The 25,969-nt window shown below is 48.1% G+C and overlaps 1 protein-coding gene across 1 annotated transcript; it reads left to right on the forward strand.

Annotated features, from left to right (window-relative positions):
- The first annotated feature begins 945 nt into the window (after positions 1 to 945).
- Positions 946 to 24,264, forward strand: NDUFS2 (NADH:ubiquinone oxidoreductase core subunit S2). The gene is made up of 14 exons (XM_056852644.1): positions 946 to 1,031; positions 3,658 to 3,761; positions 5,231 to 5,421; positions 5,880 to 6,000; positions 8,199 to 8,311; positions 8,441 to 8,515; positions 9,142 to 9,219; positions 9,630 to 9,715; positions 10,361 to 10,480; positions 13,633 to 13,762; positions 16,394 to 16,489; positions 17,240 to 17,323; positions 22,620 to 22,677; positions 24,189 to 24,264. Exons 1-14 carry the CDS (start codon positions 946 to 948, stop codon positions 24,224 to 24,226), a joined length of 1,380 nt encoding a protein of 459 aa, XP_056708622.1. The 3' UTR covers positions 24,227 to 24,264.
- Positions 24,265 to 25,969: the final 1,705 nt, after the last annotated feature.

Consider the following 25,969-nt stretch of genomic DNA (forward strand, 5'->3'; position numbering starts at 1 on the left):
CTTAAATCTACCTCATCTACTGCAGACTAACACAGCTGCCCTGTGAAACGAGGCACGTTAAAGAGGAGCCCATCAACATCTGACAGATCATAAATCAGAGCTCACTTCCTCAGATGCACAAGGTGTGCATTTATTGGGCAGATATGTTTACACTCAAATCTATCAAAACAGAATGGTGGGAGAGGAGGAGCAGTTATGGCAAAGAGGCCAGAGGGTCCAGCTGGCCAGAAGAGGAGCTGTGGCTCAGTGGTAGAACATCTGCTTGGCATGCAGAAGGTCCCAGGTTCAATCCCTGGCATCTCCAGTTAAAGGGACTAGGCAAGTAGGGGATGTGAAAGACCTCTGCCTGAGACCCTGGAAAGCTGCCGCCGGTCAGAGTAGACAGTACTGGCTTTGATGGGCGAAGGGTCTGATTCAATAGAAGGCAGCTTCATGTGTTCAAGAGTACCTAGGGCAGCAAAACTTAACAGCAGTCTTGTAGCGCTTTAAAGCCTAACATCCTACTTTTCTTCCAGCATAAGCGCTTACACTTGTTAGCCTTCAAAGTGCCACAAGACTTCTTTGCATTGGCTACCCTACATTCTCCACCACCTATTAAAGCGCATGCTCACCAGCAGCCCTGGAAGCCACTGGTCCTGTGTTATGCCCGTGCTCTGCTACCGAGCATGCTCAGTAGCAGCGATTGAAGCCCTTTGCCCTTGATTCGGAAAAATACGTATCTCAAGAGTCGTTCACTGCAGTGCTTACTGAGCATGCGCAACTCCTCCGGCCGCTGTTCTACAGCGGCGTCCGAAGCCACCTACCCTTCGCTTGACGGCGCGTAGAGCGAGAGAAAAGCGCCCCGCTTGCCCACATCAATGATGGCCGCCTCGCAAGCCCGAAAAAGGAAGCAGAGCATGCGCAACTGTGACGTTAGCGGGGCTGCCGCGGTGCCGCACGGGAAAGATGGCGGCGCTCAGGTCTCTATGGAGACTGCGGGCACCTTCAGGGTCCTGGTTAACAGGGACGCGGCTGGGGACGGCGCCCGCCAGGTAATATTCTTTTGCTGGTGCACGGTTGGAAAATGTTTCCCTTTGTCACAATTTCCCCCTCCAAGAGCTGTGACTTAGCGAAGCCTCTCCTCCTAGTAGCTGGGCTGCTCCTCCCCGCTTCAGTGTGGCTTCTGGACGCAATGTCAAGTTCCTAGTCCTCTTGACAGCCCCGTTCTGACCTGGAATCCCTGTTCTCTAATCTGATGCGTATGCGGGCAGTTCTGGTTACTCTCTGTTACAAGGGAGGGGGGGAAGCCCTCTGCGCGTATTCAGCGTCACCCCCTGCTCTTTATAGCATCCGTGTTGAAATTTATGTTATTTTATTTGTTTGTGTATTTACTGACTTATCTATAATCCATAGGAGCCCCGTGGCGCAGAGTGGTAAGCTGCAGTACTGCAGTCCAAGCTCTGCTCACGACCTGAGTTCGATCCCAACAGAGGTCGGTTTCAGGTCGCCGGCTCAAGGTCGACTCGGCCTTCCGTCCTTCCGAGGTCGGTCAAATGAGGACCCAGCTTGCTGGGGGTAAAGGGAAGATGACTGGGGAAGAAGGCAATGGCAAACCACCCCATAAAACAAAGTCTGCCTAGGAAACATCGTGATGTGACGTCGCCCGACCATTACCTAATTTAGGCCCTGTATTTTCAAATACAATTGTGCACGACATATAATAAAATTAATGTATTTCTTGTTACAGTACATAGTGTTTAGCTCAACCCCTTTGGCTTTCTCTATCTTATAGGTTGAGTTCCCCCCCCCTTTTGTTTTTTTCTTCAGTTGTTACTCAAAATGGGAATAGCCCTTTTTTTTAACACAAAGTTTTATTTCAGTGTACAAACATATAAACATATAAAAATGTATATGCAGGCTGCTTTGATCTGGTCCAGGAGCCCCGTGGCGCAGAGTGGTAAACTACAGTACTGCAGTCCAAGCTCTGCTCACGACCTGAGTTCAATCTCAACTGAAGCCGGTTTCAGGTAGCCGGCTCAAGGTTGACTCAGCCTTCTATCCTTCTGAGGTCAGTGAAATGAGGACCCAGCTTGCTGGGGGTAAAGGGAAGATGACTGGGGAAGGCACTGGCAAACCACCCCACAAACAAAGTCTGCCTTGGAAACGTCGGGATGTTACGTCACCCCATGGGTCAGGAATGACCCAGTGCTTGCATAGGGGACCTTTACCTTTTTACCTATAATCCACATTTCTCACTTGGACTCAAGGCGGGTTACACAGTGCTAATGTGTGCACCTTGGTTTGAACCAAAGCTTCTTAAAGTGTGGGTCGCAACCCCATATGGGGTTGTGACACTGAATGGGGGGGGGTCGCAAAAAATTGGGCAATATAAAATAGGTATACAAATCAAACATTTATATATATATATATATATTTTCTCCCACACCTTCATCTCTGTACCAGGAAAAAGCTCCATGTACTTTATTTCTGTGTGTTGGGTAGGGTGGCCAACTGGCCTGAAGAAAAATGTTCTGCCCTTCAGTGGAGGTTTAATGGGATGTTCTCTCCATGCCATGAAAAGTTTGAGTGGCCCGGTTCCATGCATTTAGCCTCTACTAAAGGAACAGGATGTTTTCCTCCAGGCTAGTTGGCAACCCTCGTGTAAGGCTGCTACTGAAGACACATCAACGAGGCTAAGGAAGTGGCAAATTCATCAAGTTCCTAGGATTAGGCATTCTTATCTCTGTGTAGAGCTGGTACAGGGAAAAGGCACCCATCGACAAAGTGATGAATCTGCAACTGCAAAAAAGTTGGTTCCTCTTGTAGTTACAGGTTTAGATACTTATTATCAGAGGCCATTTTTTCCTCCTCTCATAAAATAAACAAACAATAAACTAGCCATCTTTTTGTCCCTTAAAACAGGTTCTGGGCCTTTAATAGCTTCATTGAGTAGAAGTCTAACATTATAGCTTGTCCCTGTGCCGAGATTTAGTGACAGGTGACACTACCTGTTGAATGTCTTATGTGGCACAAAGCCTTGGCTAGGAGAAGGCAGCCAGCCTACACAGCCCAGTCTTAAAGACGTCCACCAAAGGCAGAAGCACAAGCTACCTGTGGCCTCTTTGGTTTGTAGTATAGCCTGCTTGGTGTAGTTGGTAAGAGTGGTGGTTTGGAGCAGTGGACTCTGATCTGGAGAACCAGGTTTGATTCCCCACTTCTCCACATGAGTGGTGGACGCTAATCTGGCGAACTGTATTTGTTTCCCCACTCCTACACATGAAGCCAGCTGGGTGACCTTGGGCTAGTCACAGCTCTCTTAGAGTTCTCCCAGCCCCACCTACCTCACAGGGTGTTTGTTGTGGGGGTGGGGGAAGGGAAGGTGGTTGGAAGCCCGTTTGATTCTTCCTTAAGTGGTAGAGAAAGTTGGCATATAAAAGCCAACTCTTCTTCATCAACTTCTACATCATCATTGTTATTATTATTATTACATTTTCAGTTTATTTATTTACTTCATTTATGGCTTTCTCCCAAGTGGGTACCCAAAGCAGCTTACTTCGTTCTGCTCTCCTCTGCTTTACTTTCACAGCAACCCTGTAAGGTAGGTTCCTTTTGTGATTGGAGTCTGGCTTTACGAGCTTGCCAGATCTTGATTGCTGTGCTCTCCTTCTCTCCTGACAGAGGAAAGCAATGGCAGCCAGATGTGGAGTGGTTTCAGCAGTATGGAGGTGCCGTTATGTACCCCACCAAAGAGACAGAGAAGTGGGTTCCTCCTCCTTGGAATGGTGAGTTTTCCTCTTGGCATGACCCCTCAGTCAAAACAACATTGCTTTTTCTGGTGGGGGCGGGGGGGGTGAAGCAGTTGCCATGTTATTACTTTTCTGAAAGCGTGTTCTTGGGAGCCAGCCTTATAATTTTGTTTATCTGTTAAAATATTTATGCACTGCCTTTCCCTTGTGGCTCAAGAGGGCTTACAGTTCTAAATTAAAAACCATGCATAACAAAATAAACCAACAACTGCCTGCTCCCAAAGACTGCCTGCAGCTCAAACCCCACACAGAATAACAGAATCATAGAGTTGGAAGGGGCCATACAGGCCATCTAGTCCCACCCCCTGCTCAATGCATGATCAGCCTAGGGCATCCCTGACAAGTGTTCGTCCAGCCGCTGCTTGAAGACTGCCAGTGAGGAGGAGTTCACCACCTCCCTAGGCAGCTGATTCCACTGCTGAACTACTCTCACTGTAAAAAAAAAATCCTAATATCCAGCCGGTACCCTTCCACCCATAATTTAAACCCATAATTGCGAGTCCTACCCTCTGCTGCCAACAGGAATAGCTCCTTGCCCTCCTCTAACTGACAGCCTTTCAGATAATTGGAGAGTGATCATGTTCCCCCCTCAACCTCCCCTCCTCCCCAAAAAAACTAAATCTTATTTGTTGCAGTTCTGGTGAAAATGGCATTTGTCAAACTTACTTGATGTTAGCGATTAAAGAATGCAAGCAGAGTTCAGAGTCAAGGGAAAGGGGAAGAGAGAGAGAGGATTAAACTGACAGGGAATGTTTCCAATCACCAGCATGAAACTAGTCTTGCAAACAGAAACTAGTCTTGAGAGCCAGCGTGGTGTAGTGGTTAAGAGCAGTGGTTTGGAGCGGTGGACTAATCTGGAGAACCGGGTTTGATTCCCCACTCCTCCACATGAGCGGCGGACGCTAATCTGGTGAACCGGCTTGGTTTCCCCACTCCCACATACGAAGCCAGCTGGGTGACCTTGGGCTAGTCATACTCTCTCAGCCCCACCTAGTTCCCAGGGTGTCCCTTGTTGGGAGGGGAAGGGAAGTTGATTGCAAGCTGGTTTGATTCTTCCTTAAGTGTTAGAGAAAGTCGGCGTATAAAAGCCAACTCTTCTTCTTCTTTCTCCTCCTCCTCCTCCAAGAAGATGTCTATCACATGAATTGTTCCCTGAATCTACTCTGCGGCAGCAGTATACTGAAGGAACTGGCCATACTGTACTGCCTAGAGAGAGTCTTTGAGCAATGGCTAAATCAAAGAAACAGACTAGTAGAGGATAAATTCTTCTCCGCTGCATCAGTCAGAAGAAGAAATTTTTTTCTGAGATACTATTTCCACCAGTCGCAGCTGGCTTGTGGAGCTGGCATCCCTTCCTCCACCCCCAAACATAAATAGCTCCTGTCCGCTTCCCTGAAACCAGCGTGTCTACTCTCCCCTCCCTTGCACTTGTGTGTCCTCAACAGACAAGGACCCTCCGGCTGAGAAGAAAGTCTCCAACCTGACAATCAACTTTGGGCCTCAGCATCCTGCAGCTCACGGTGTCTTGAGGTTGGTCATGGAGCTGAGCGGGGAGTCAGTGAAGAAGTGTGACCCCCACATTGGCCTGTTGCACCGGGGCACGGAGAAACTAATAGAATACAAGACCTATCTCCAGGTAATTCCCTTCGCCATGGATGGTTTCTGTCCAGGTATCCTTGGGAGGGGCCGTGGCTCAGTGGTAGAGCATCTGCTTGGCATGCAGAAGGCCCCAGGTTCAATCCCCGGCATCTCCAGTTAAAGGGACTAGACAGGTAGGTAATGTGAAAGACCCCTGCCTGAGACTCTGGAGAGCCATGGGGAGGGGCTGTGGCTCAGTGGTAGAGCATCTGCTTGGCATATCCCGTTATCTACTTAATATTTTACTTGCTAATCTATTGTATTTGTATTTTATTTATTTGTTTTAGCAAATTGTGATGGCCAATGGCTATATACAATAAAAAAAATTATTCGTTCATTCATAACCCTCCCAAATTCTGTGGAGAAAGCAGAGATGTCGACACAAAAGCTCTCTTCCAGAGGGACCTGTGTGAGCCCACAGTGGTGTAAATTTCTCACATATTCCTTCTGGTTTAGGCCCTGCCTTACTTTGACCGGCTTGACTACGTCTCCATGATGTGCAACGAACAGGCCTATTCTTTAGCCGTGGAAAAACTGCTCAACATCAGTCCACCCCCAAGGGCTCAGTGGATCCGAGGTGGGTGAACCAGTGTGGCTTAGTGGTTAGAGTGTCAGAGAAGGGTCCCAGAGACCCAGGTTCGAATCCCTGCGTTGTCATGGGAGCTCACTGGGGAACTTAGGGTTGGTCACATAGTCCCAGCGTAACCTACCTCACTGGGTTGTTGTGAAGATAAAATTCAGCGTAGGACACTGTTGTAAGCCTCTTTGGGTTTCCATTGGGGAGAAAAGCAGGGTTTAAATATCTAATAATAATCATAATGCCTCAGATCTGGTAGCGTAGGAAGGCATGATTACACCAAGTAATTATAATTTATGTATTGGCATAGAGGTCTCAGAGAACTTCACATACATTATCTCTGTAATCCTTACCAAAACCGAGTAGGAGATTCAGCTGATTGGTCGTTTGTTTGCAGGGTCTGTGGATTGTTTTTGCCAGTCTGGGGATCACTGGTTTTAGCCCTCTTGTGGGAAGAGGTTGGAGCATGGTAGGGGAAACGGCAGCTTTTTATTATTTTATTTGCTTATTAGGTTTGTCTTCCACTCTGTCCCAGGACTAAGAGCAGCTGGTAGCAGTTTATTTTTTTGCAAATACTTCTGTCCCAAAGGGCTCTCAGGCTAAAGAATTCTGTCTGCTAGACAGAATTGAAGACAGATATAGAAGCCCTGACCTGGATGGCCCAGGCTAGCCTGATCTCGTCAGATCTCAGAAGCTAAGCAGGGTCAGCCCTGGTTAGTATTTGGATGGGAGACCACCAAGGAATACCTGGGTTGCTGTGCAGAGGAAGGCACTGGCAAACCACCTCTGTTAGTCTCTTGACATGAAAACCCCAAAAGGGGTCGCCATAAGTCGGCTGCGACTTGATGGCACTTTACTTACACACACACGCACGCGCACACACAAAGAAGACATTAAAAATATATATATGTCTTTTTAGAGACAAGAAGAGCAAGAGTCCAGTAGTAACTTAAAGACTAACAAAATTTCTGGCAGGGTATGAGCTTTCCTGACTGACTGCCAGCGTGGTATAGTGGTTAAGAGCAGTGGTTTGGAGTGGTGGAGTCTGATCTGGAGAACCGGGTTTGATTCCTCACCCCTCCACATGAGCGGTGGAGGCTAATCTGGTGAACTGGATTTGTTTCCCCACTCCTACACACGAAGCCAGCTGGGTGACCTTGGGCTACTCACACACTCTCAGCCCCACCTACCTCACAGGGTGTCTGTTGTGGGGAGGGGGAGGGAAGGTGATTGTAAGCAGGTTTGAATCTCCCTTAAGTGGTAGAGAAAGTCGGCATATAAAAACCAACTCTTCTTCTTCTTCAGAGACAGCTATAATGTGAGTCCATCTATCTCTAAGTAGAGAAGAGTGAATTCAGACACCCAACAGCAATAGCATGTAAATGTCAATAGCAGGGAAATGATGTTAGCAGGCATGATTGGATTAGGTGTGATATGCATCAAGTTTCCAGCAATTCATAGAGCAACCCACCATCACTTTTGGGTTTTTCCCAGAAGTGACATTGCCACGCCAGTGATGCCCCCTTTTTTTTTATTTCCCCGCCACCACTGCTTGGAACAGCGGCATACATTGTAAGCTGGGACCCCCCACTGGGGGCTGATAGAATCATAGAGTTGGAATGGACCACCAGGGTCATCTAGTCCAACCCCCTGCACATTGCAGGAAATTCCAAACTGCCTCCCCCCACCACATCCCCAGTGACCCCTACTCCATGCCCAGAAGATGGCCAAGATGCGTTCCCTCTCATCATCTGCCTAAGGTCATAGAATCAGCACTGCTGACAGATAGCCATCTAGCCTCTGCTTAAAAACTTCCAGGGAAGGAGAGCTCACCGCCTCCCGAGGAAGTCTGTTCCACTGAGGAACCGCTCTGTTGGAAAATTCTTCCTGATGTCTAGACGGAAACTCTTTTGATTTAATTTCCACCCGTTGGTTCTGGTCCGACCTTCTGAGGCAACAGAAAACAACTCGGCACCTCCTCTCTGTGACAGCCCTTCAAGTACTTGAAGATGGTTATCATATCCCCTCTCAGTCTTCTCCTCTTCAGGCTAAACATACCCAGCTCCTTCACCCTTTCCTCATAGGACTTGGTCTCCAGACCCCTCACCATCATTGTTGGTCTTGGTCTTTGTTGGTCTCGGTCTCTCTCTGCCTCTCTCTCCCCCTCTAGCTAACTTAAGTCTCTGTGTCCTTTTCAGTTCTCTTTGGGGAAATAACGCGTCTCTTGAACCACATCATGGCCATCACCACCCATGCCTTGGACATCGGGGCCATGACTCCGTTTTTCTGGATGTTTGAGGAGAGAGAAAAGGTAAGCCCTGCTCTAACCTGCCCTGTTTGTCCTTCTGGAAACTCAGCAGCCTGGCCTCGGATGGGGATCCCTCAGGGGCTCCTTAGATTTTGCTCTCACTCCCCCCCACCTTTTGTCTTTTTCCTGCAGATGTTTGAATTCTACGAGCGGGTTTCTGGGGCTCGAATGCACGCGGCGTATGTCCGCCCGGGAGGAGTGCACCAGGTGAAAACACTGCTGTGGGGACTAGACAAAGCATCAGTGGATGCTCATTTTCACCAACCTGTGTTGGGGGTGTGCCACTTCATTAACTGAATGTTCCCTGAAAACACAGGTGCAAATAAATAAATAAACCTTTAGCTCCTTGCACATAGGAAAGTAGCTCTTCAGGGAGACAAGTTCTAGCTCAGCCTTCTTCCTGACATTCTGGTCTTCCATTTGCGGGGCCTGAAGTTTGGTTTTTTTTACCCCCCCTTACCTGCCATCTGAAGGTTACCATCTTGGGGCAAGCGCAGCCATAGGATCAATGTTGAGAAATGGTTCTAGGTCAAGGGCCGTTTATGAATGAGAGGTTTTGACTTGTATTTGCTGCTCTCTAGATGCGCATTTTCCCCATATAAACTCTCAAAGCTCAAAAACAAGCCCCCATGGAGTTTTGAAAACTTGGATGGGGAAAATGTACATCTAGAGAGCAGCAAATCCAAGGCAAAACCTCCCATGCATAAATGGCCTGGGTCACATCATCTAGCGGTGGCACACTTGCGTATTCTTGGAGGGAGTGGGGAGAAGCAACAGTCCCATGGTGGCTTCGGTGTGAGCTTTGTTCTTCTTCCTCATTCCCCCTCGCTTAGGACATGCCTCTGGGGCTGATGGACGACATCTACGAATTTGTGAAGAATTTCTCCATTCGGATAGACGAGGTGGAAGAGGTGAGTTTTCAGGGTTGAATAAGGGTGGGCAGCTCTCCCTGCCCAGTCTGGATGCGCCCCTCCGAAGCAGCTCTGGCCCGCTTCTGATGCTGCGCTTGGCACGTCGCAACATCACATGCTTCCAGAGACCTTGTTTTCTGGCTGCTTCCCTGTGCCCCCTTTTCAAAATTCCCAGAGGTCTATGCAGTGTCTGTTTAGACTGTCTCTTCCCCTGTTTTCTGTCGTGGCCTTTGGGAAGAAGAAGAGTTGGTTTTTATGTGCCGATTTTCTCTACCTTTAAGGAGTCTCAAATCAGCTAACAATCGCCTCCCCTTCCTCAACCCACAACAAACACCTTGTGAGGCAGGTGGGGCTGAGAGAGATCTGTGAGAACTAAGCTAAGCAAGTTGTCTTCTCTCTTGCTCTCGCAGATGCTCACAAATAACCGAATCTGGAAAAACCGCACTGTTGATATTGGAGTGGTAACAGCGGAGGAAGCCTTGAATTACGGTTTTAGGTAATGATCATGAGAAGAGAGAGTCTATTTGGTATATGATTGCAGAAAGCAGACAACACCAAGGTGGGTTCAAGTAACATCTCAAAAGAACCTGCTTCTCAGTGAGCCACGGACCCTCCCCAAGTAAACAAGTAAGCAAGCGGTCCAGTAGCCAGGAAGCAGCCTGCAGCCAAAAATTCTGAACCTCAGCAGTAAAGTAAAGCCCAGTTCAGATCTACACTTAATATCCCAGGTGTACAGTGAAACCAGGGTAGTATTGCACTAAGCCCCACCCCACACAGGACACCCATTGTTTTACAGTCTGAGAGAGGCTGAAAAACTGCAGGAACCACAGTTTGCTCAGCAGTGACATAATGCTCAGCCATGGTTGAAGCAAACCGTGGTTTTGCAATGCCTCGTCAAACTGCAATTCCACAACCTGATTGTTTGTTTGCGGGTTACACTTCAAGGCTAAACTTTCCTTGCTGCTTCTCAGAGGCAGTAAAGCCAGTGATGTAAGGCAACACCGGGGTATGGCCTCGGCGCCCCACCTGTTAGCCCTGTAAGGCAGCCGCGTGAGACAGGATGCTGGACTAGACGGCCCTCTGGTCTGATCCGGCAGGGTGCCTTTGCTGCTGTCACATTCCTCTGTCCCTTCCCTGATAGCGGCGTGATGCTTCGTGGCTCAGGGATCCAGTGGGACCTTCGCAAAAGCCAGCCATACGATGTGTATGACCAGGTGGAATTTGACGTCCCCATTGGATCGCGAGGCGATTGCTATGACAGGTACGTCTGGGGTTGTGAGTCGGGGAGGAGAGACGGCTAGAAAGTGATATAAGTGATTGCTCTCTTGAAGTATTTAAAAGGCTGACACTTAGAGGAGGGCAGGGAGCTGTTCCTGTTGGCAGCAGAGGATACGACTCACAATAATGGGTATAAATTGTGGGCAGAAAGGTACTGGCTGGACATTCGGAAAAAATGTTTACAGTAAGAGTAGAAAAGCGCAAGAGACTAGTAGCACCTTAAAGACTAACAAAATTTCTGGCAGGGTATGAGCTTTCTTTAGATACAACTAGAATACAACTAGCACCTTTTGACCTTAGGCAATTCATGAGAGGGAGGGCACCTTGGCCCTCTTTTGGGCATGGAGTAGGGGATCACTGGGTGTGTGTGGGGGAGGTAGTTGTGAATTTCCTGCATTGTGCAGGGAGTTGTACAGGAGGCTAGATGGTCATCTGTCACAATGCTGATTTTATGACCTTAGGCAGTTCATGAGAGGGAGGGCACCTTGGCCATCTTCTGGGCATGGAGTAGGGGATCACTGGGTGTGTGGGGGGGAGGTAGTTGTGAATTTCCTGCATTGTGCAGGGAGTTGTACAGGAGGCTAGATGGTCATCTGTCACAATGCTGATTTTATGACCTTAGGCAGTTCATGAGAGGGAGGGCACCTTGGCCATCTTCTGGGCATGGAGTAGGGGATCACTGGGTGTGTGGGGGGGAGGTGGTTATGAATTTCCTGCATTGTGCAGGGGGTTGGACTAGATGACCCTGCTGGTCCCTTCCAACTCTGGGATTCTAAAAATTAACAAAATTTCTGGTAGGGTATGAGCTTTCGTGAGCCACAGCTTACTTATTCAGATATGGTGAGAATAGTTCAGCAGTGGAATGGGCTGGCTAGGGAGGGGGTGAGCTTCCCCACACTGGCAGTCTTCAAGCAGTGGCTGGACAAACACTTGTCAGGGACACTTTAGGACAGTGGTGGCGAACCTATGGCACACATGCCAGAGGTGGCACTCAAAGCCCTCTCTGTGGGCACGCGAGCTGTCGCCCCAGCACAGAGTTTGCCTGAGTTTGTTCCAGCAGTGCCTTCCCGGCTTCTGCCAAGGACTGGAAGAGGTGGAGCCGGGATGGGGCTGGACCGGGAGTGGGATGCCTGGGCCGCTGTCTGCGGCGGGCTGGTTGGTGACTGCAGCACAGGGGGTTGGCGGTGAGGGCCGAACGGGGGCCTGTCTGGCGTTTGTGCTGGAGCCAAGCCCTTCGCTTAGTTCGGGTTTCCACTCTGCTCGTTCATGCAACCGAAGGTGCCTCTGAGCGCATGCAGAGGGCTGTCCCCACCATCAGCCCCCCCGCATAACAGTCTTTTAATTCGTATGAAGATAACAGTTAGAAAAAGAACCAAACTGAAGGGGTGGGGGCTATGCTCCAGCTGCTTTCCTTCCCCCGCTCGGCCGCCCATACAGGGTTGCCAACCTCCAGGTAGTAGCAGGAGATCTGCTATTTCAGTTCACCTGGAGAAAATGGCCGCTTTGGCAATTGGACTCTATGGCATTGACGTCCCTCCCCAAACCCCACCATCCTCAGGCTCCGCCCCAAAACCTCCCGCAGGTGGCAAAGAGGGACCTGGCAACCCCTAGCCCCATGTGGACTAGCTGTGTTGGCACTTTGCGATAAATAAGTGGGTTTGGGGTTGCAGTTTGGGCACTCGGTCTCTAAAAGGTTCGCCATCACTGCTTTAGGATGATCCTGCATTGAGCAGTGGGTTGGACTACAGATGGCCCCTTCCAACTCTATGATTCTATGATAAGGACAGAGTTGACCCTAAGAACTAGATTGACAGGTCTCTGTAATGGGAAGTGAGAATGCTGAGCTGAAGAAGATGCCATGCTGGAACAATTTAGGGCAGCCTCCATGGCTCATTTGGTCTGTTGCTATCTTGCTATGTCGGAGATGTCCTTAAACCCCTACCCAACCTCCTGGAGCCAGTGTGGTGTAGTGGTTAAGAGCAGTGGTTTGGAGCAGCGGGCTCTGATCTGGAGAACTGGGTTTGATTCCCCACTCCTCGAAATGAGCGGCGGAGGCTAACCTGGTGAACTGGATTTTGTTTCCCCACTCCTACACACAAAGCCAGCTGGGTGACCTTGGGCTAGTCACACTCTCTCAGCCCCACCTACCCCAGAGGGTGTCTGTTGTGGGGAGGGGAAGGGAAGGTGATTGTAAGCCGGTTTGAGTCTTCCTTAAGTGGTAGAGAAAGTCGGCATATAAAAACCGACTCTTCTTCTTCTGTAGACCCCAGTTTCCAGTGAAGATGAGGGAGAATCCCAAATGTCCAGATATTTATGGTCAATAGAATCTTGGCCTCTCCAAGAGTGACTAGCTGATTTAGCCGATCCCTTGCAAAGCCCCATCTCTGATGCCACAGGCTATCACTGCCAATCAGAAAACTGCAAAAACGATAGTCCCTCCTACCAAGTATCTGCTAACGCTCTGAACTACCATGACAAACAGCAGGTCTCCTCCAGACCAGCTTGTCATTTGTTCAAAATAAAAAAGGATTAACTTCGACCAGGTGGCCCCGCGTGGAGTAGGAATGGATGCCATTTTGATCCCAGAGGTTCAAGATCAAGGATGCTGTAGGTGGCGCTCAATGCAGTAAATCTGTTACAATCTAAAATCCAAAAATTTAATTTTTAAAAACAAAATGGGATAGCAGTCTTTTGGAAAGACGCCTATTTGCCAAAGAGCCTTCAGTGGTCTCACGCAACCTATTGTCACGTGAGGCTGCTCTAAGTGAAGAACAGAAGAAGTAGTGTTGATTTTTATACCCCGCTTTTCTCTACCTTTAAGGAATCTCAAAGCGGCTTACAATCTCCTTCCCTTCCTCTCCCCACAACAGGCACCTTGTGAGGTAGGTGGGGCTGAGAGAGTTCGGAGAGAACTGTGACTAGCCCAAGGTCACCCAGCTGGCTTCATGTGGAGGAGTGGGGAAAACAACCCGGTTCACCAGATTAGAGTCCGCCGCTCATGTGGAGGAGGGGTGGGTCTCTCCCTATCCCTGCCTTTACTCCCTATCCCAAACGCTGGGATATTCTGCTGCCTTCCTGTAACCTCCTGGCTTCTGCACCCAAGACCTGACCGCATACCTGACCATCTCCCAACAGATACCTCTGCCGAGTGGAAGAGATGCGCCAGTCCCTCCGCATCATCTTGCAGTCTCTCAACAAGATGCCCCCAGGGGAGATCAAGGTGGATGATGCCAAGATCGCTCCTCCAAAGAGGGCTGAGATGAAGGTAAAAGCTGAGCGGTAAGGAAGAGCGGTCCCAGTTCAGCTTGTGGGATGCATTTGCGGCGACTGTTTCAGAGGGTAGCTGTATTGGTCTGCAGTAGAAACAGCTACGTTCGAGTCCCGTAGCACCTTAGAGACTGAAGATTTTCAAGAGTATGAGTTTATGATAGTCCAAGCTCCCTTTTGTTAGATTTGCAACGAATCGATATGGGCAGCAGTTCAGGCTGGTGGTTGGAGCAAATGTCCTGTAAACCAAGAATCTGGAAGGAGAAGCAGTTACATAGAGCCGGAAAAGACCTCAAGGGTCATCTAATCCAACCCCCGGCCAATCTCCCCTCTTGCAGCAGGAGAACTCTGCAGAAGGCCAGCAGAGAGCCAAGGCGGTAGCTAAGAGACTGTGCTACGAATCGAGAAGTCCCCAGTTCAGATCTCACCTGTGCCTTGAGACCTTACGCAAGCCGCTCCTTCTCTCAGGCCTATGCGGCAAGACAAAGATAATAATGACCAACGCTACAGGATTGTTGTAGAGATTACTGAGAGTGAACAGTCAGTGCTTGTGCTGTATGCAAAATGGCATAAGGACATAGGAAAGGCCATGCTGGATCAGACCAAGGTCCATCAGGTCCAGCAGTCTGTTCACACAGTGGCCAACCAGGTGCCTCTAGGAAGCCCACAAACAAGATGGCAGCAGCAGCATTGTCCTGCCTGTGCTCCACAGCACCTAATATAACAGGCATGCTCCTCTGATCCTGGAGAGAATAAGTATTCATCATGACCAGTATCCATTTTGACTAGTAGCCATGGATAGCCCTCTCCTCCATGAACATGTCCACTCCCCTCAAGCCTTCCAAGTTGGCAGCCATCACCACATCCTGGGGCAGGGAGTTCCACTATTTAACTATGCGTTGTGTGAAGAAATGCTTCCTTTGATCTGTTTTGAATCTCTCACCCTCCAGCTTCAGCAGATGACCCCGCGTTCTGGTATTAAGAGAAAGGAAGAAAAGCTTCTCCCTGTCCTTTCTCTCCACGCCAGGCATAATTTCATAGACCTCTATCACGTCTCCCCTTAACTGCCTTCTTTGCAAGCTAAACAGCCCCTAAGCGTTTTAACTGCTCCTCATAGGGCAGTTGTTCTAGCCCTCAGATCATTTTGGTTGCTCTTTTCTGCACATTTTGGCATTGTGGCCAAAAGTGGGGATACTGGCGGGCAGGCACCCCGGGTCCAAGCAGAGTAATTGACTGCCTGCCTTTGGGGTATTCTTTAGAGCAGTTTCAGAGCGTAGCCTTGTTGGTCTGCAATAGAAGAGCTAGATTCGAGGTCTAGTAGCACCTTTGAGACCAAGAAGATTTTGGGGATATAAGCTTTCGAGAGTCAAAGCTTTGACTCTCAAAGTATCTGACAAAGGGAGCTCCAGTTGATCCTGGACTCAAATGTAGTTCTTTAGAACACACCTCTCATTCATCCTGTTCTCAGTCTGCTGCCATTTCCTGCCCCAGAGATAGGTGCTTTGGGAAGTGGGGTTGCAAAGCAGGGCCCGCGTACAGAAGTGGCATCAAAGTTCAGCTGCTGATTAAAAACCGGGTAGAGCAGAAACTTCTCCAGACTGTCTCTCTTTTGCGCATGTAGCAGAAATTGCTATTTGAAAGGAGAGGGATGGGAACAGGAGCCCCGACCTCTTAATCACTCTCTTTTCCTAATCCTGTGCAGTTGTTCACATCAACCCACATCTGCTTCCGCTCTGCCATCCGCATCGGGTTGTCGTTTGTTCTTCCTTGCCTCAAATCGATCCAACCAGTTGGGGAGCCAATGCCGGATGCCGTGACCTAAACAATACTACTTTGGTATCTGCGGATCAAATCAAGCCTGAACTTTCCCTAGAAGCTGAAACGACTAAACCGAAGCTATCGTACTTCGGTTACATTCTGAGAAGACAAGAGTCACTGGAAAAGACAGTAATGCTAGGAAAAGTTGAGGGCAGCAGGAAAAGAAGAAGACCCAACATGAGATGGATTGGCTCCATCAAGGAAGCCACAGCCCTCAGTCTGCAAGACCTGAGCAAGGCTGTAGAAAAGAGCAAGAGTCCAGTAGCACCTTAAAGACTAACAACATTTCTGGCAGTCTTTGTCAGCCTTTAAGGTGCTACTGGACTCTTGCTCTTTTCTACTGCTACAGACTAACATGGCTACCCATCCTGAGCAAGGCTGTTAATGATAGGACATTCGTTCAGAGGGTCACCATAAGTTGGAAGCGACTCGACAGTACATAACACGCACCATCTGTGGACATTATTAAGGGCCAGCAATGCTGACTTAAAGCGAGAACGGTGCTTCACATGCTGCTCATGTCAGTGGTCCTAGCCAAAGGTCACTATAAAAGGGCTCAATTGTCAGGATGACCCCTGATTGGTTAGGATCACTGACATGAGCAGTGGTCCTAGCCAATCAGGGGTCATCCTGGCAATCGAGCCCTTTCATAGCGACCTTTGGAAAGCTGATGGAATGGGTGGTGGGTAATATTTGATGTTGACAGACACGCCCCCTTTTTTTTGCCTCACCCTCGGCTAATAATGGTGCTACTTCATTGTCACCTCCATTATGCAGAGTTCTTCATCTCTCTCTCTCTTTCTCTTCCCAGACCTCAATGGAGGCCCTGATCCACCACTTCAAGCTGTACACAGAAGGCTACCAAGTGCCCCCTGGCGCGACATACACAGCCATTGAAGCCCCCAAGGTACTTGCTTCCTTTCTCATGGTACACAAGTTAGAGCGCACAGCCCAGAGCGGTCATCGCTGCAGCTGTGAAATCATCTGCGGGCCCTTAACGTTCGGAAAGGCTCGGCTCCAGTCCCTTTTCCAATACTCTCTGCATAACCATAACAAGCCACTGTATATCTAGGCTTAGAGGCAAGATATTCCATGACCAAGACCCTCATTCCAAAGGATCCCTGGCACTAGTAACCACTGACATCCCTTTCCTCCATGAACGTTTGCACTCCCCTCTTAAAGCCTTCCATGTTGGCAGCCATCACCACATCCTGGAGCAGGGAGTTCCACAATTTAACTATGCGTTGTGTGAAGAAATGCTTCCTTTTGTCTGTTTTGAATCTCTCACCCTTCAGCTTCAGCAGATGACCCCCATGTTCTGGTATTATGAGAGAGGGAGAAAAGCTTCTCCCTGTCTGCTCTCTCCACACCAGGCATACTTTTATAGACCTCTCTGTCATATCTTCCCTTAACCACTGCCTTCTTTCCAAGCTAAACAGCCCTAGTCCAAAGTTCTAACCACTACACCACGCTGGCTCCTTTTGTTTTTGTGCTACTAGCGTTGGCCAAAGTTTTGGGGCTCAGTGTCAGTTCAAATTAAGCTCTGCCAGTTTTCAGATCAGTCACAGACACTTCCTCTCCCATACCGGGACAAGCATGCTGCTGACTAACCAGTTTTGAGTCTAATTCTCTCCATTCTGCATTTTTGTCACTGCAGGGGGAATTTGGTGTCTATCTGATCTCCGACGGTAGCAGCCGACCCTACCGCTGCAAGATTAAGGCTCCTGGCTTTGCCCACCTGGTAAGTTAATATTTGTTAGTTCACTTGGGGGCTAGAGTCTGGGATAGGTCTTGAACTGGTGACCGGAGGACTCTTGGGTGGGATCAGAGCCTGAGAACCACTAACCAGCTCTGGTGACCAGAGTACACATGAACACATGAAGCTGCCTTCTACTGAATCAGACCCTTGGTCCATCAAAGTCGGTATTGTCTACTCAGACCAGCAGCGGCTCTCCAGGGTCTCAGGCAGAGGTCTTTCACATCACCTACTTGCCTAGTCCCTTTAAGTGGAGATGCCGGGGATTGAACCTGGGACCTTCTGCATGCCAAGCACATGCTGTACTACTGAGCCATGGACCCTCCCCAAGTAGACAAGTAAGCAAGCTGTCCAGAGCAGAGATACCACCTGATCCCCTATGGATGCTTCTGGGTCAAGTACATGACTGTAGGAATCCCAGCCCCAGCCATCTTGTATCAGGGCCTAATCTGGCTCAAGTGCCTTCCCTTGGTCTCAGAGGAGGGCTAATTGCTTTAAAAGATTGGAAAGTGGCAGCGGCTTGAGGCACACCCGAGTCGCAAGACAGCTTTGGCTTGACAATAACAGGTGGCTGACGAAGGACACCACGAAAACAGGGATTGTTTTATCGGATACCTGTCCCACCCTTTACTATAGTTTGAACTGTTCAATCTTGATTGGAACCCTAAGCCACTTTATAGTTATATTTATGTTGATCTGTACCATAAGCTGCCATTTGTACATATAAAATTGAGTAACTATGTTAAATACAACTCAGTGAATGTACGCTGAGTGACTGTGTAAAATACAACTCAATGAATGTAATAACCAAAATACAACTCAGTGAGTTTAATAACCAATCAAAGCTGTGATTTATAATCTTTTTAGGACATAGGAGTTTAGCCATAGTAGCTGCAATATTCCTTACCAATACTACATTAGCAGCTCAAGTGTATAATTGTTTTGACAGCCTGGAGGTTGGCAACCCTGTTTATCCCCCCCCCTCCACAAGAGCCCTCCAGATTATTAATTACACAGTGTACCTAGGACTTACAAATGGTTCGTGACTCACTTCTGCTTTCCATGCCACATGTTAACACTATAACAAGAAATACCAAGAGAGCATGGGACAAGTTTTGTTTCAGAGTGCCAACTGCCAGGAAGGAGAAAATGAAACCAGACCTGTTGCTAGGCCCTGTAGCTATGTTACTCTGGGCTGAACTTGGTTGAATAGTTAGGGTTGCCAGGTCCCTCTTTGCCACCGGCAGGAGGTTTTTGGGGTGGAGCCTGAGGAGAGTGGGGTTTGGGGAGGGGAGGGACTTCAACGGCATAGAGTCCAATTGCCAAAGCAGCCATTTTCTCCAGGGGAATTGATCTCTATCGGCTGGCGATCAGTTGTACTAGCAGAGATCTCCAGCTAGTACCTGGAGGTTGGCAACCCTAACAGTCTCTGTTGGCCTTTCTTCCTCAACTGGGAGAATGTCCATGGTTGCAAAGGAAAGCTCAGCAGCCTTTGGCAGCGTGCTTGGATGAGGGCCGCTTCCTTCCTCTTCTGTGTTCCCTTTCTCAGGCCCTGGGCAGTGAGGGGGAGGGCAGGGGGAGAAATGCTGCTTCCGTTTTTCCTTCTCAGCTCCTTGGTCATACGGGGACTTGTGCACACTACGCTGAGAAAAATAAAAAATAAAAAATCCGAACTCAACATGCAGCCTTTTTTTTCTTGCCACAAGGAAATATTTTTAAAAGCAACCAAAATGGTGCAACTTGCATTAATCTTGCTGAGTTCACGCCATCCTGCCTTTGCACAAACCTTTTTCTGTTCCTCCTTCGGAGGGACACTAAGCCCTGGAGGTCGCAGAAGCCATGGTCCACGGGAATTCTTAGCCTGCTACGGCCGGCTCCAACGAGATGTTGTCCACGTTTTGGCTGGCTCAGGTGTAATAGAATCATGGAATCATAGAGTTGGAAGGGGCCATACAGGCCATCTAGTCCAACCCCCTGCTCAATGCAGGATCAGCCTAGAGCATCCCTGACAAGTGTTTGTCCAGCCTCTGCTCAAAGACTGCCAGTGAGGAGGAGCTCACCACCTCCCTAGGTAGCTGGTTCCATTGTCGAACAACTCTTACGGTACAAAAAAAAATATCCTCATACCCAGCCGGTACCTCTGCAATTTAAACCCATTATTGCAAGTCCTATCCTCTGCTGCCAACAGGAACAGCTCCCTGCCCTCATCTAACTGTGTGTGTGTGTTAAGTGCCGTCAAGTCGCTTCCGACTCATGGCGACCCTATGAATGAAAGTCCTCCAAAATGTCCTCTCTTTGACAGCCTTGCTCAGATCTTGCAAATTGAAGGCTGTGGCTTCCTTTATTGAGTCAATCCATCTCTTGTTGGGTCTTCCTCTTTTCCTGCTGCCCTCAACTTTTCCTAGCATGACTGTCTTTTCCAGTGACTCTTGTCGTCTCATGGCGTGACCAAAATACGATAGCCGCAGTTTAGTCATTTTAGCTTCTAGGGTCAGTTCAGGCTTGATCTGATCTATAACCCACTGATTTGTTTTTTTGGCAGTGCACGGAATCCGTAACACTCTCCTCCAACACCACATTTCAGAGGAATCTATTTTCTTCCTATCAGCTTTCTTCACTGTCCAGCTTTCACACCCATACATAGTAATAGGGAATTCAATGGCATGAATTAATCTAGTCTTGGTGGCCAGTGACACATCCTTACACTTCAAACTGTTTTCTAGCTTCTTCATGGCTGCCCTTCCCAGTCTCAATCTCCTAATTTCTTGGCTGCAGTCTCCCTTTTGGTTGATGGTGGAGCCAAGGAATAGAAAGTCTTCAACAATTTCAATTTCCTCATTGTCAACCTTAAAGTTGTGTAATTCTCCTGTAGTCATTACTTTTGTTTTCTTGATGTTCAGCTGTAGTCCTGATTACATGCCATTGTATTCCCTATTACTATGTATGGGTGTGAAAGCTGGACAGTGAAGAAAGCTGATAGGAAGAAAATAGATTCCTTTGAAATGTGGTGTTGAAGAGAGTGTTACGGATACCGTGGACTGCCAAAAAAACAAATCAGTGGGTTATAGATCAAATCAAGCCTGAACTGACCCTAGAAGCTAAAATGACTAAACTGAGGCTGTCGTATTTTGGTCACGTCATGAGACGACAAGAGTCACTGGAAAAGACAGCCATGCTAGGAAAAGTTGAGGGCAGCAGTAAAAGAGATAGATTGACTCAATAAAGGAAGCCACAGCCTTCAATTTGCAAGATCTGAATAAGGCTGTCAAAGAGAGGACATTTTGGAGGACTTTCATTCATAGGGTCGCCATGAGTCGGAAGCGACTTGACGGCACTTAACACACACACACACACACACACACACACACATACAAACACACTACAGACTATTACACCTTGATCATAATCTTACATATCTGTTTTACGTAATCTAGCTTAATCTTCTTACTCAGAGTATAGTATTGAACACATGAAGCTGCCTTATACTGAACCAGACCCTTAGTCCATCGAGGTCAGTATTGTGTACTCAGACCGACAGCAGCTCTCCAGGGTCTCAGCCAGAGGTCTTTCCCATCACCTGGTCCTTTTGACTGGAGATGACAGGGGTTGAACCTGTGACTTTCTGCATGCCAAGCAGATGCGCTACCATTGAGCCACTGCCCCTCCCCTTATTCTGTTCTGCCTTTTTTCTTTATCAGCATTTTATCACATGTAAAATAAAAAAAATGAGAAAGCGAAGAAGAAAGATGGATTGATAATTCGCCCTTATCCTTCTTATACTGTTTGAGGCTGCTTTTGAGACTCAAGTGGAGAATATTGTTTCAGAGGGTAACCATGTCAGCAGTAGAAGAGCTAGATTCGAGACCAACAAGATTTTGGGGGTATAAGCCTTTGAGAGTCAAAGCTTCCTTCGTCAGATACAAGTGAAGTTGAGAACATGTAATCCTGTTGTGCTATATGGAACTAGCTTGGCAGGGCCAGGGGAGACCATATCTTTGTAACAGTTTAATTCCTTGTAGTTCTGACCTTAGTATATTTTTAAAAACATTTAATTTAACAGGTTTTTTTTAGGAGATAATTTAATGTTTATAGTGCAAGAATCAATCAAAAATCTTCGTTCAAATTTTTTTGTGTCATTTCTCAATTTACAGAACGTCTGTTGTTTCGTAGGCTACACAAAATTACTTGTTAATCCATAGCGAAGCCTTCTGATTATACAGTGTTGGTTTTTGTTGGTTTTAAAGTTTTAGAGAGATACAGTTAATTAGCAGAGCTGAGTTAAATGAAAATATACTGAGACGGAGTTATGCTGAAATGAAGCAAAGGCGTTAAAAAGAGAAGGATACATACAGAGCATTATAAACCAGAAACAAAATTCTTAAGGGACATTTGTATACTTTTTAATATTTGTGAAGGGGCTGTTTGTAAATTAGGTTCTTTCCTCCCCAAACCTAGGGTCATCTTGACCAAGTTGGCTGACCCTCCATATAATTGTCCTGATACATAACATCTTTTTGTTACAACATCCTATTTTTGAAAAGAGACCAGAGAAAGTCACACACAGAAATTCTTGAGAAGGCACGTTAGTTAACTGAGGGGGCCACCACAGAAAACAGCCCCGCTTCTGGTATATGACAAGTTTATGCTTTGTATAAACTTGTGGGTAGAACTTAATACTAAGGGTTTTAGTGGTAAATTGTGAAGAGCTGTGCTGGTCTATGACTGTTTTTAATAAAGATTGAGTTGATTGACAAGGATGCTTCCCCCGGGGCAAAAAGATTTGATCAGTTGACTGGTTCACCACTGTTAAAAAGTGTTCAAGTGTTTTTAAAGCGTTCGCTTCGTTAGAGAAACAGAACAAAGGGATACCCATTTAAATAGTTAATCGGTTGGCTTCGTCATGCTAAGTTTACAAACAAATTAGTGAATGTCAGTGCAAGAGAATGACATTCTTCTTAAGTTATTATACAGCTTAGCAATGACGGAGACCCTGGGGCTGGATCCTGCAGATCCATTTCACTAGCAGCAGGAGGGGGAAACCCCTGGCGCAAGGAGACACACACACACCCCACACCGGGGGAGAGTGTCCTCGTCAGCAGATGGATCCGTGGGCTGCCTGTCACTTGGATTCCTATCCTTGGTCCTCTGTGATTTTGCCTCTGGAACAAAGGGGCCAAGCATGAAGAGAAACAGAAAGCCACGCGATGAGTTTTTAAAGGCACAAATGTGGCAGTTGCTCATGTACTGTTGCCTTCCCTCCCCCCCCCCGCTACTTCTACAGGCCGGCTTGGATAAGATGTCGAGAGGACACATGCTTGCAGATGTGGTGGCCATCATCGGTAGGTCTGGTTTTCTTTCCCTTCTATGAATATAGTACTTATTTAATTTTTTTAAGCCCACCCTGCCTCTAAGGAGCTCAGGGCAACTCACATTTATTTATTCTCCATTCCAGCGTGCTGTAGTGGTTAAGAGCGGTGGTTTGGAGCGGTGGACTCTGCTCTGGAGAACCGGGTTGGTTTTCCCACTCCTACACACGAAGCCAGCTGGGTGACCTTGGGCTAGTTATAGTTCTCTTAGACCTCTCTCAGCCTCACCTACCTCACAGGGTGTCTGTTGTGGGGAGGGGAAGGGAAGGTGGTTGTAAGCCGGTTTGATTCTTCCTTAAGTGGTGGAGGAAGTCGGCATATAAAAACCAACTCTTCTCCTTTTTGTTCTCACCAACAACCTGTGAGGTAGATGGGGCTGAGTGTGTGTGACCGGCCAAAGGTCACCCAGTGAAGTTGGCCTGGTTGCGATTTGAACCTGGGTCTCCCAGGCCCTAGCCAGACACTCTCTTAACTTTATCACACTGACCTACTGGCTGTGGAGGAAAGCAAGGGCTCTGTGCAGAGGCATGTGATCTGAGTGAAAGAGGGAATATGTGTAACCTATTTAGTTCTGTTATCCTCACAACAACCTTGTTAGGTAGGCTGGGCTGAAAGATAGTGACCGTCCCAAAGTCATGGTGTGATCTTGCATTAATACATACACGAAACTGCCTCATACTGAATCAGACCCTTGGTCCATCGAAGTCAGTATTGTCTACTCATGTTGGCAGCAGCTCTCCAGGGTCTCAGGCGGAGGTCTTTCCCATCACCTACTTGCCTAGTCCCTTTAACTGGAGATGCTGGGGATTGAACCTGGGACCTTCTGCATGCTAAGCAGAGGCTCTAGCACTGAGCCACGGACCTTCCCCATGGCTCTCCATTGTCTCAGGCAGAGGTCTTTCTCATCACCTACTCCTTGATCCTTTCAACGGGAGATGCTGGGGATTGAACCTGGGACCTTCTGCATGGAAAGCAGATGCTCTGCCACTGAGACACAGCCCCACCTCTTCCTGGCTAAATTAGTATTTTGACCCTGGATCTCATCACCCACCCCTGCCTTAACCCCCACCCAAGACCAAATTCATCTTTCTACCCTACCTCACTGCCTCTGAGCGTGGTGTAGTGGTTAAGAGTGGTGGTTTGGAGCAGTGGACTCTGATCTGGAGAACCAGGTTTGATTCCCCACTCCTCAACATGAGCTGTGGATGCTAACCTGGTGAACCGGGTTGGTTTCCCCACTCCTCCACATGAAGCCAGCTGGGTGACCTTGGGCGAGTCACAGCTGTATTAGAGCTCTCTCAGCCCCACCTACCTCACAGGGTGTTTGTTGTGGGGAGGGGAAGGGAAGGTGATTGTAAGCCGGTTTGATTCTCCTCTAAGTGGTAGGAAAAGTTGGCATATAAAAACCAACTGTTGTTCTTCTGAACGTATATTAAAGCCTGGCCACAGCTGCTGATAACCTCTGTGTCTCTCTTCCTTCTCAGGCACCCAGGACATTGTCTTTGGCGAAGTGGACAGATAAGGTTTGCCCTCGCCGAGGACTACATAATCCAAACCAGAGGTGGGGCTCTTGTGCGGAGGCTTTGGCCCCGCCGCCTCCCACCCTTGGCTCCGCCCAGCAAAGAATATTGACTGCAGAGTTTATCTTTTGTTTCTCTGTGTGTGTGCGTATGTGGGAGATAACGGTCTTCCTGCGTTTCAGCCGGGTCTTTGTGAAATAAAGATACTCTCAGCCAACCCACAAGCAAGCCCTGCATGTGCGGTATCTGCTTACCCGAGCCTGCCAATCTCCTTGCCTCCCCCCCCCCACCCGCTTCCTCTTCCTTTGGTGAGACCGTGACACTCATTCTTTGTCCTTCCCAATTCTGTGAACGCGGGGCTCTTTGTAATTTCCCCTCGTTCCCCCCCACACACCCCAGGCTAACTCTGTCTTTGGCTGCAGCCATGCTTTCTTCTTGAGGGGTGGGAAGGGAGACTGCCCAGGAACGGTCTGTGAGGGATGCTTGTTTAGGGTCAAGCTACCTGTGAGTGAGGATCTGAAGCAGGGAGACCCGCCTGTCTGTTCTTTAATATAACCCTAGCACACAGGTGGGAAGAGCCAGCCATGAAAGAGTTAGAAAAGATTCTGAAGTGTAAGGATGTGTCACTGGCAACCAAGGTCAAGTTAATGCATGCCATTGTATTCCCTATTTACGATGTATGGGTGTGAAAGCTGGACAATGAAGAAAGCTGACAGGAAGAAAGTGGATTCCTTTGAAATGTGGTGTTCGAGGAGAGCTTTACGGATACCGTGAACTGCCCCCCCCCAAAAAAAATCAGTGGGTTCTAGATCAAATCAATCCTGAACTGACCCTAGAAGCTTAAATGACTAAACTGAGATTATCGTGCTTTGGCCATATTATGCTAGGAAAAGTCGAAGGCAGCAGGGAAAGAGGAAGACCCAACAAGAGATGGATTGACTCTATAAAGGAAGCCACGGCCCTCCATTTGTATGACCTGAGCAAGGCTGTTAACGATTGAATGTTTTGAAGGATACTGATTCATAGTGTTGCCATGAGTCGGAAGCGACTTGACAGCACTTAACAAACATGCACAGCACACAAGTGAAAGCTAAGTCAACTCACCTCCTCCTCACCCAGGCTTTTTACCTGGCTCACTGAAAGGATTTGTCTTAATGGAAGTAAAAGGGGTGGTGGTGGCAGAGTTTACCCCCCCAACACACACACACACACTCCAAAAATTACTCTCCCACCTGACACACGCTTGCGAGAGAACCTGGTGGAGACACTGTTGGATGTTCCCTTTTTTTTGGCCATCAAATCACAGTGTGGTTTAGTGGTTATGAGAGGTGGACTAATATGGAGAACCGGGTTTGATTCCCCACTCCTCCACATGAGCAGCAGACTCTAATCTGGTGAACTGGGTTGTTCCCCACTCCTACACATGAAGCCAGCTGGGTGACCTTGGCTAGTCACAGCTCTCTTAGAGCTCTCTCAGCCCCACCTACCTCACATGGTGTCTGTCGTGGGGAGAAGGGAAGGTGATTGTAAGCCGGTTTGATCCTTAAGTGGTAGAGAAAGTCAGCATATAAAAACCAAGTCGTCTTCTTGTTATCGTGACCCCTATAGGGTTTTCAAGATGAGATGTTCAGAGGTGATTTGCTACCGTCCACCTCTGCATCGTGACCCTGCTATTCCTTGGTGGTCTCCCATCCAAATACTGACCAGGCCAGATCTGACATGATTGGGCTAGCCTGGGCCATCCA

Source organism: Euleptes europaea, chromosome 7 (genome assembly GCF_029931775.1).
Source record: "Euleptes europaea isolate rEulEur1 chromosome 7, rEulEur1.hap1, whole genome shotgun sequence".
Taxonomy (NCBI): Eukaryota; Metazoa; Chordata; class Lepidosauria; order Squamata; family Sphaerodactylidae; genus Euleptes; species Euleptes europaea.